A 10,108-nucleotide genomic window follows, 5' to 3' on the forward strand; every position below is an offset into this window, starting at 1 on the left:
CATTTTGGAAGGGATTACAGCCATCTGCACGCTCTTGAGGAACAAAGGGGGCTCCTCGCTCTCCTCCCTTCAGTACTTCAGAGGGATAACATGGCCAGATAAACATGCTCTTGCACCGCTCTACACTTGTTCTCTATTCTGCCTTGACCTCTCAACCCACCCAAACTGCCCACTCCACTTTAAAGCTGACCACGTTTTTCTCTCCCACTGTCGCCCTGCTTCATGAATAGAGGTTACTCTTTACTCATCAGTTTTTGCTAATTGTTCACTACAGAAAGGCCAACATGAGTTTGTGCCTTCAAAACCTGTTGCACTGAGGAGGGTATAGTAGGAGCAGCACAAGAAGTGTGTTGTTTGTTAATGGCTGGCTTTTCCCTGGCCTGAGAAATAGTGCATAGCAAGTTAGCATGCTCTCAGACCTGAACATTCACCATTTCCATTTGGGAATCATCACTCCCAGCTGTGCAAGGGTGTTATGGGAACAAAAAATTGTCAGCTGGGGATCTGAGATGCCAGAGTGTGGTCATGAACGTCATGCTTGCTCTCAGCTGGTGCTGAGCTGATGGAGAGGCAACATTATGAGCAGCCACTGATGTTTGGTTGCTGCGAGTTGAATTACCAGCATTTGTTTATGTGGAAAATTAAGCCTGATGAAATTCACAGCTGTTTCTTCACCACTTCTTAGTAATCTTGCTTACGCACAGAAGCACCCTCAAATTGTCTTCCTTCCGTGGCCTTATACATCAGCACATATGCTATGGGCTAAAACCATGTACACCACATCAACAGAAAAACTGACATTTATCATATTTTATTATTAAAGGTTTTGGTGTTGCTACATAGCTAGTGTTAGCATTAACAGCTGTTTACTTACCAGTCTAGAGGAAACATTGCAAGTTCAGCACTGAGTGGTGGAAAGCAACGCCATTGTTGTATGGTACTGTATGGAAGATTTCGAGGCAGTTTACATGTAATAAATGTTTGTTTTTTTTTTAAATTGACAATGTGTGAAAAGATTGTAACATAGCATAGAAACTGCTAAACCTGTGAAACTTATTATGATACTGTGATTTTAGCTGGCTAATGCTTCCTAACGTTAGCTCGCCTGCTAATGTGGATAAATCAGAGGGAAACTACTGTGTTGATTGGATAACATCTACTAATTCATCCAGACTCCTGGGGCAGATCTGGCTGGTAAATTGGCTTGCCATTTGATAATTACTCCATCAGCTAACAAACCAATGCTGGATCACAGCAGGGTAGCTACATTAAAGCTACCTGGCTAACCTTTGCTTGTTTGCTTGGTAATGTTATTGCCATGATCAGGCTGTGACTCGAGCACCCAAAGCAAGCATGTAGTGAAGACTGTTAAAAAAAACTGACAGGGTCAGTAAGAACCTTGTGTACTCACAGTCCATCCCGTCTCATAATAATACCACTTTGCGATAGTGAGTTACTCTTGGTGAGTAAACAGCTGTTAATACTAACATTGGCTATGTAGTGATAGCAGAAACTTACATGTAGCACCTTTAAGTTAGAGCTAGAAAGATCAAATTTGAATATTTCTTGAGAACCTTGGATTGTTGTGTCTTGTTCATGAAGAGGAACAGTTAGAATGTAAATTGTCAAACCAAATCTCTGTCTCAGCTGCCATTGAGAAACAAGAGGGAATTACTGGAAAAGAAAAGCAGCAGAAAAGCTGCACAGACTGAGTCATTTAGAAACCTTGAGTATCTTTTGGCACAAGGTGAGCACTGCAACGACTGTTTTGGTTCCACAACAGCGCAACACCCAGCAGCTGTGGATCAAGTTGTGGGAAAGATTTGATGATGAAGCCATGAAAAGACAGTTCCAGTGGAGAGAGCCAGGTGACGGATAAGTGTGAGAAGCTGTGAGAGACTCAGACTGTATAACTGGAATGAAAATAAATGAAGATATTAGTGTAGGAGAATATAAGTAGTTTATTTAAGAAAATGAATTGATATTTCTTCATTAACAAAAGGAAAAGAAGCTCTTTTCAGATTTGAGGACAAACAGCCGGGAATACAACCTGATAGAAAAACAAAGGACTGGTATTTTCAAGGAATACAAGTAGATAGATGCATCATTAGACAAACTTTGCAAGTCCGATATTAGATAGATAGATAAAGCCTTTTTTTGTCATTGTAATTAACACTCAGTATCAAATACAACAAATTATCTGTGGCTCATATGGCTAGTGCTAAAAAATAAACATGTATAAAATAAACATAGACACGAATGAAACCAACATGTGACTTTAAAAGACAGGCATTAACATAGTAAAAAGGGTTATTGGTCAACTATAATACTGCACTTCACATACGGCTCAAATATTGCTCTTAAAGTAAAGCTCCTTCAAGCTCTGTATATTCGAGAGAGCCAAGAGCCGCTGCACACCCGCACACTGCCATCTTTAACTTATTAACTAAATAAGTTTGGATATGAATCTAATTTTGGATATCTGATTTGTGGCTCTTTAGATGGTTGGATAACAGGGAGAGCTGCTGCTGGAAACACAGGACCTGTGGGCTAGATGGGCTGTTGTTGTGCTGGACTACAAGGGAGTGTCCATGAGCACTTTGCCCCCTGTCTGCACTCTCATCTCTGGAGCTTTGTCTCTGGCCACTTCCCTCAATCTCCCCCAGGGGCTGACGGAAGTCCACACCCAACAACTCTCTTTCTCCCATTGCTTTGGATTCCACTTTCCTGAGAATTTCCCGCTTTGCAGTGTGTCCACACCTCACCTCAGCCACACAACAGGACAAAATTAAGTGAGGACTGGGTTTAGATGGAGGAGGGGGGTTTATTGTGTGTCTGCAGCATTCTGCAAAACCAATGAAAATCACTCAGCAGTGAATGGTACATGCTTCATTACCAGTGTGCAACATAACCAGAAGTTGGATTTCTTCACAAAAAATTTTCAGGGCCTTGATTAAAAAGTCTGGATTGTACTCTGTGTGAGGATTTAAACAGTAGTAACTGTAATTTAGCAAATGCAAAACTTAACTGTGCCACTGTGTCATTGTGGCTACACTGACATTAATACTGCAGTTTTAAGGGTTCATGCTGGGGTAAGAAGTGACAACAATGCAGGAAGTTTACCTTTGTCAAAATGTCACATGATGTATTAGTTGAGGGAGTATAATTTGAGTTCTCTTTGTTTTGGCTTATCAGTCCTGCAGCAGTAACCTCAGATGGACTGGAGGGGAGGGGAGTGGGGGTAGAGGAGTGTCTGTATGCAGGGTTGAGCAGCTCGGGGCCCCCCAGCTACGGGATGTTTTAAAGGAGCATTGAGGCAGTAAATAGCTGGGGAGGCTGGAGGTTCACTGGCATGAACTACTGATGCAGTGGCAAACTAGTGTCAGGGTTTCTATGGGAGATAGCTGGCCAGACACGGGAAGCATGTTGAGCTTTTGTGATTCTTTTTCCATTTAACCTAAACACCATTTTAATTCCCCAGCTGCTCTTTTTCAAACAGATTTACTGGGTGCAGTAAATCTGAGGTTTTACTGAGGTGTGTGCAGTACATGTTTATGCAGAATTTTGCGAGAAGGAGAAACAGGTGGTGAATTTATCATAGAGGTCCAGTGATATGGGTGTTTCTGCATTATCTACCATGCAGCTCCTCATCTGTTCCAAGCAGAAAATGTACCATAGTCGGACATGACAGGTAACAGATATGCTGTGTAATGCTGGAGATCCAAGTTGGGGTATAGGAAACAAACTTTTGCTCCAGGCTGGAGGCGTATGGCTGAGCAGAGTGGAAAAAAGATTTGGTTTGATTGTGTCCTTGCGTACACGTGGTCAGGATAAAGTGAGCGACTATGTGGCACCTCAGCTCAGCCGAGTCTGCCATGCCGCTCCCTTAATGGCAATTTATTGCTTCCTGAATCCTGAAAATGGGAGGCTGAGGACAACAGAATTCCAACCGCTGTTTTCTACCTCCTTCCCCATCCAAACAGCCTCAGGGTCCTAAAATACTCCCTAAATCTCTCCGCCTTTTAGGCCCTCTCGCTCTCTCTGGCATACCATTTGTTCTGAGCTTTCAGGCGTCTGATTCATGGGTACTTGAAGTGAGTTATGTCTGAGAAAAGTTTACCATGGTAGAAACCTTTGGAGCCACCTATTTAATGTAGGTTAAACTGCTTGATGCGTTGGTGAGAGGATTATGGAGCATGTAATGACCTTGATGAATTAAAAAGCCTTAAAGAATCAGTTCAAAGTGAATCAATGTGAAAGGCTTCAAGAGGAAAATAAATCCATTCAGTGTTTTCTTACAGTATATTTTAATAACACAGACAAACATAAAAATACTCCACAATACTGAGACACAGTTGTTTTTTTTTCCACAAGCATTTTTTTCATGCCGTTGTTTCTAGAATTTCTTATTAACATATTTACATTCACATTGATATTAACATATATTCACATTAATATAACAAACAGCAAAATGGCAGTGTACGCATTTAAGACATACTGCTTCAGCACATCATGGTAATTTGGTATGAACCCCTTCCCCTTGTTGATATAGTGCACATTAGATATGAAATCATTTTACAGAAGAGAATTTTATTTTAGACATTAAATGCATATTTTGTGTTTCTTTTGAGCGAGCCTTGTCCAGTGTAGTAATTTGTTTTCCACCCTACTGTCATTTTTCTAGCACACGGTAACACTGGACTTCTGTTGTGAATGGCTGTTGTCGAATGTTTAATGAAAACCTAGCTTGTTTTACTTCAGACCAAAAAGAAAAAGAAATTAAACAGCTTCTTAGTTTTCATTTCTAGCACGTATGGCAACATCAGGAGAAAGCAGTGAATGATTTAACAACAACCAAAACGTTTAACTGCTTTGGCAACACTCCCGCAACCAACATATTTCTAAATAAATCTGTTTAAAGTCAAGTAAGTGTCCAATTAGTTGGAATTTTGAAGAAATGCTACTGAAATGAAACTTATAAAATATCTTATAAAACAAACAAGGCTGCATCTCCTTTCAGAGACAGAATCTCAGAGTTGGCTAGAATATGAAAGTGCTTTCAGCACTGTATCGAGCTGTGAATCCTGCTCAGGTAGCCTTAGCTTTATGTTACTATTGTATGTGCTCAAATTATCTGTACATATATTAAATTCTTAATCGCTCCGCTATGCTACATATAGTTGCTTTTTTTATTTGGTTTTCAGTGCTTGCAGCATCACACTTTCCAGATCATTCCCTTTCCTTAATCAGTGCAAATATTTTTTTTAATATTTCCTTTTGTGAGGACTTTTCATTTTTAATTTCCTTAATAATTATAACACTGAGGATGACCCCAGTACAGGGGTAGCCAAAACATCACTATCCCATGGTTAAGACATTATCTGAACAAAAACACTGTGGTAAAAAGGCAGCCATTTTGAAATCCTAGACCACAGCAACACCTGCCTGCAGTGAATCCTCACCAGGATATCAACTAAAAGGCAGTAAGCTTTCTGTCCAACTTTTCACAAATGTTCCTGAGTTTCTAAGCAATGACTCTGAATAGGCCTGAATGAATGGCTTAACTTAATTTATCCCAAATGGAAAGCTTTTCAAAAGATTCTCTCTGAACCAGCATGATGGCATCACTGTTAAAACTGTCCAATGCCAAATGCTTATAATCCTCATTTCCGCCATGTCCCTCATGTCACAACTCAATTGGGCCTTTTGGACCAGGTGACTGCATATTGCACTGAAATGGTGTGGGAAAGTCCATTTCACTCCTCAGTCCTTTGGGAATATCCGTCGGTGGCACCATGGCAACAACGTCAACCGACAGTCATGCATGGTGGCTTCTTCCGAAACATGGAACAGGGCTGAGTTCGGCCTGACTTTGAGTCCAGCCTCGATTCTGTGCGATAGACAAGATGCTACAGAGTTTTTCGCTCAGTCTACAGGCAGTTCGCAGGGTATCTGCTGAGCTGCTTTGGCTATTGTGTACGCCCGCTGGAAGTCCTTGTATCGGGGAGCGCAGCCCAACCAGGCCTCCCCAAAGTGGACCCGACCGGTGAAAAGGAAGCTGCCAGATCCCGGTTTGACGCCACACTGCAGCAGAGTCCTGATCTCACCCTTGCTGGTCAGGCGACTGTTGCCGGTGAACAGGGCGTACTTCTGGCGAAACACCCGGGTGGCGCTGACCTTGATCACCGCTGCCCTTAAGTTCTCGTCTTCCTCTACAGACCGGATGTTACCACGCACCACTGTAGATGAGAAAAACATTACAGTTAATTTCTAGTTAATTTCTAAGGTTATTTGAAAATACACACTTTTGACTTATGCTGACATAAAATGCTTTACTGTGTTTTTGTCATCTTGAAAATGTTGGTTCGTCCCACCTCAGCTAGAGATACGGTTCACTGAGTGCTACCAACTGATGGTAAAGCCGTTCGAAGGCCCAGGCCTGCTCACTAATCCCTCTAACTTTTGTTGCCAGCTGAACTTCTCCTCAGTGGCTTTACAGCTCAATCAGGGGCCTGCAGATTAGTCCACTGCTCCTTCTCTAAGGGGGTGATGTTGGGATTAGTCCACTACAGTGCCTCCAGTAGGGGCTCCTGTGTGCATGTGTGTGCATGTTGGGGGTGGATGCACAGAGCTGCTGTTTCACCTTTAACCTTTGCACTTTTGAGAGGAGAGGATTTGCAGGCACTGCCTTTAAACCGATTCGACAAAACCGATTTGTAGATCCTGACCAGAAATCATCACATTTTGCGGCTTTGGAGTGAGGACTTCTTGCTATTTGGTGGTCTGGTTCAATATCTTAATCCTGACTGAATTTCAGGGCGGGGGCACTCTTTGTGATTTCATATACAACAAGGGGAGGGGTTAAAAAAGGTAGCTCACCAAAGTCACTGGTGCAAACAGCCATCAGGATCTCTGTGTTGTTGCAGGGTCTGCAGGCATCTGGAGAGAGAAAAAAGAAAGAAAAGAGAGGGAGAATCAGTTGGTGACCTCACGAAAACACCTATATGCTAATAGTAATACAGAGCCTCTGAAAACCAAAGGCTGCATTTCCAGATCAAATGCAAAGGAATGTGAGATGTGAATCCCGACCTAAAACTTGGTGCAAAGACGAGCCACAAAAGAGAGACCAACCACTGAGTTCTAACAGACAGCTGCTACTTTTACAGTTGGCAGAGGAGGACCAGTGGAGCTTTAAGGTGTGAGACTCGTCCACCCCAGACGATTTAAAGGCCAAATGAAACTTCCCCCCTCCTAGAGCCTTTTCGGGTGTCTACAGTCACACCTCATCAAAGCCTAGACAGGGGCTAAGGAGAGGGAGTGGGGGGAGGACTTCAAAGATTTTAAAAGGAACACAATGCCACTTCCCAGAAACTTCTGTGCTTCCTTTCACCTAAAGCTTGAAAACTTGTCTTTAAAAAAATGTAAAATGCAGTGCACCTTCCTGAAATTTGTAGCAGGATTTGCAGATGGTCACAAAAAAAGATAAAAACCAAACCAGCCGAGCTCTCGCTGTCTGCTTTGACTGAATTGTGGCTAGGAAAAAAAGTCCTGGCATTTTTTAAAGTTCTCCTTGTGGTTCTTTGGAGGCCCCTTGCCCACCCCACACATTCTCCTCCTTAGTGAAAACCTCTTGATAAATGAGATTCCTTCCTCTCTAGTCCACAGCAAACCCCCATCCAAACCTAATCAGTGTGTGTGTGTGTGTGTGTGGGACAGAGAGAGAGAGAGATGTGGGTAGGGGGGGAGGAGTGTACTCCTACAGACAAGTCTCCCCACAGAGAGGCAGCTCAACAAAAGAGGGGAGCATCTCAGCTGGGCAGAGGCCTCCCTGTCGCCTAGGAGACGGCAGTAATCCCAGAATACTCATGCGGCACCCATTCAAAGGGCTCTGGACTCTGGAGAAAGCCCCACATACTGTGCTTTTGTCCCCCCACCCCTGCTCCCTCCTCTGCTGCACTCCACAGCTCCCCTTCTCCTACTCCAAACCAGCACGCCTCTGGGGAAAAGTTTGGCCACTTCCTCCTCTCTGCACTCTGCATGAGCTGTGGAAAGTCCAACCAGCCCACAGAGGCCTGTTATGAATTATGAATCATCTACAGCAAGGATTTTATGGCATATAACATCATCGCTGGTGGGGTAAAACCTTGCATCCAACAAACTTCCAGGAAGGAAAAAAAGTTTTGGCCACAGTTTGGCAGTTTTTTAAAAAAACTTTAATGTGACCGAGAAGTCACATTTTTAACACCCATAAAGAAACAGCGAACTTTCAGGTGTTGCAAAGAGCAGAAAGGACAAATTAAAGTTTTTTTAAAAAAGTGTCACTGGGTCTTCTTATATGTGACCCTAAGTAGCTTTGCTCAAACCAACATGGCCGACTCACTCCTCTCTGACTCACCTTCACTACTGATGGGGTTGGAGTCCAGCGACAGGTGAGCGGTCCAGTCCCCCCTCAGCTCGTAGCGAAAGGAGGCGATCCTCCTGCTGATGTCCTGGTGAGGCGTCGCCTGCATGAACAGGGCCACCCTCTCCCCGGGCAGTCGGCTGAAGCAGCGAACCCTGGGTGGGGGGGAGGACTCCAGGCGGTCCCCCACCAGCAGCTCCAGGACCCCATCTCTCTCCAAGTAGAGCTGGGCCCCGTGGAACTGCTCTGAGGGCTTGACACAGGCCGTGATGAGGCCCGAGCTGCTGCCACCAGGCCCCACTGCCACAGAGGGCAGGCGGGGTGAGAGGGTGAGGCGTAGGGCGCCTTTGGGATACAGCCAGTCCAGGGTGCCCTCGGAGCAGTGGAGGGAGATCTGCTCCACGCTGCCCTGCTGCTGGGATAAACCACTGTGAGAGGTGAGAGAAGAGAGGGAGACAGAGTTGAACTAAAAGTTTCACTATCATTTATCCAGAGAGGAGCTGAGTCTCTAACATCATCATCATCATCGTCGTCGTCTGTGGAAACAGCTGGTTTAAATGTGAGCCCAGGACACAGGAAACTTAAACCAAAAATGCTCTAAGCAATTATTAGAGGCACAAAATAACTTTAAAATAATTAAAAATCCAGCTTTGGTAGAACAAGTGGATCAGGACTTATCCAGAGAAGGCGCCACCTGCTGGCAACTCTGTGGAAGCAGTGGCCCTTCACATAACCTTCAGGGTCCAAACTTGCATAAATACTTAAAGTTCTGTGTCTGTATTTTAACAGTATAGCTGCGATGATGCTACATTTACGCAGCTTCGTGCAGCATGTGTGTTTCCTCCAAGTATCTGAATTAATCCTCCAGTCTCCTGTCTGTCTGTACCCTCCATGCCTCCTGCAGACAGCCCGGAGGCGCAAACGCTGCAGAGCTTTAGAAACATTTTAATTGCGCCCTAATGGCAAGTCTCAACATGTTGCGTCCAAACAAACATTATCCTTTACCACTCGCTCTGAGCACAAACAGACAAACAAAAATTAGGTGAAACTGACACCTGTAGCATCTCTCAGTGGTATTTTCAGTCATCTTTGCATTAAGCCTGACGCAGAAACAGCCCAGATAAAAACAGAAATACTTGCCTTCCTCTCCAGCTGCACTGGTCCTCAGAATAATTTGAAAGAGCTGCATCAAAAATGGCAAAAAATAAAATCCAAATCGCGTTAATCCAAACCCCCAAACCAGACATTTTCGCCAGTGGGTGATGCAAAGTTAAAAAAAAATCGGAAAAAAATAATTCCAAACTTGCGATGTCCTAAAATTTTATAAAACGGCACTTATTCTATCTCTGATCATCTCCATAGTTCTGTATCCTCCTACCCTGATGTTTAAGATAAGAGAACACAGCTGCACTCTCTCCTCTCAGCTCTCCGGGCTGCTGTGCGTCGGGATGAACGCGGAGCTCTGAAGTTATTCCCCCTCAGAAAAACTTCACGGACCAATCAGAGCGCGATTAGAGAAACTTTAAACCACTCACGCAGTGGAGGGGGAGGAACGTCTGACCTGCAGAATGAGTAACAGTATGCAAAGATAAGCCAAGTTACAATCCACCATTGTGTTGGACACGTCTGCGTAGAAATGACTAATTAAATTAACTTAAAATTAGAGTTTAAAGACCCCCTCCAGCCACATTTGAAGGCATTTAAAAC

At 43.8% G+C, this 10,108-nt stretch overlaps 1 protein-coding gene across 1 annotated transcript; it reads right to left on the minus strand.

The window, feature by feature from the left end:
• Positions 1–4,290: 4,290 nt before the first annotated feature.
• Positions 4,291–9,888, minus strand: metrn (meteorin, glial cell differentiation regulator). The gene is made up of 4 exons (XM_018681823.2): positions 9,542–9,888; positions 8,396–8,829; positions 6,880–6,939; positions 4,291–6,239 (listed from the first exon to the last, which is right to left on the minus strand). The coding sequence occupies exons 1-4, from the start codon at positions 9,646–9,648 to the stop codon at positions 5,926–5,928; spliced, it is 915 nt and encodes a 304-aa protein (XP_018537339.1). The 5' UTR covers positions 9,649–9,888; the 3' UTR covers positions 4,291–5,925.
• Between the last annotated feature and the right edge of the window lie 220 nt (positions 9,889–10,108).

This window comes from Lates calcarifer, linkage group LG23 (genome assembly GCF_001640805.2).
Source record: "Lates calcarifer isolate ASB-BC8 linkage group LG23, TLL_Latcal_v3, whole genome shotgun sequence".
In the NCBI taxonomy this organism is placed as follows: Eukaryota; Metazoa; Chordata; class Actinopteri; family Centropomidae; genus Lates; species Lates calcarifer.